This window comes from Eimeria mitis, genomic scaffold (assembly GCF_000499745.2).
Source record: "Eimeria mitis Houghton genomic scaffold, Emh_scaff377, whole genome shotgun sequence".
In the NCBI taxonomy this organism is placed as follows: Eukaryota; Apicomplexa; class Conoidasida; order Eucoccidiorida; family Eimeriidae; genus Eimeria; species Eimeria mitis.
Window position 1 is genome coordinate 4269 of NW_013572108.1, and position 599 is coordinate 4867.

Consider the following 599-nt stretch of genomic DNA (forward strand, 5'->3'; position numbering starts at 1 on the left):
GCAGCAGCAGCAGCAGCAGCACATACAGCAGAGCTCGCAGCAGGAAGAGAACCCTTGCTGCATCATCATCATCATCATCTGCTGCTGCTGCTGCTGCTGCTGCTGCTGCTGCTGCTGTTTGTGTATTAGGAGCGGCAGCGGCAGCAGCAAGAAGAGATTCAGCGGCGGACGGCTTTCTCTCGTGCATGCGTTCAATTCGTGCTGCAGCGGCAGCAGGAGCAGCAGCAAGCAGCAGCAGCAGCAGCAGCAGCAATGCTAGGTACACCTGCAGCAACTGCTGCTGCTGCTCGCAGCAGGGCGCTGGCTCATCCTTTTTATATTCTTGGCGTCAACCCTCAAACAGCAACAGAAAAAAGCGTAAGTTCTGCTGCTGCTGCTGCTGCTGCTGCTGCTGCAGCAGCAACAGCAGCAGCAACAGCAGCAATAGCAACAGCAACAGCAGCAACAGCAGTATCCGCATTTATATGATTTCTCCCGCTTAAAGACCTCTCCTTTGTTGCTGCTGTTGTTGTTCCCGCTGCTGCTGCTGTCCTTGCTGCTGCTACTGCTACTGCTGCTGCTGCTGCTGCTGCTGTTGCTGCTGCTGCTGCTGCTGCTGC

At 55.9% G+C, this 599-nt stretch overlaps 1 protein-coding gene across 1 annotated transcript in view; it reads left to right on the forward strand.

The window, feature by feature from the left end:
* The window catches only part of EMH_0010090 (uncharacterized protein), a gene marked incomplete at both ends in the record, with an annotated part of 6720 nt that overhangs the window by 3782 nt on the left and 2339 nt on the right, over positions 1 to 599 (forward strand). Inside the window, one exon of the mRNA XM_013498851.1 lies at positions 130 to 357. Coding sequence (XP_013354305.1) covers positions 130 to 357 — 228 coding nt within the window. The remainder of the gene's footprint in view (positions 1 to 129; positions 358 to 599) is intronic.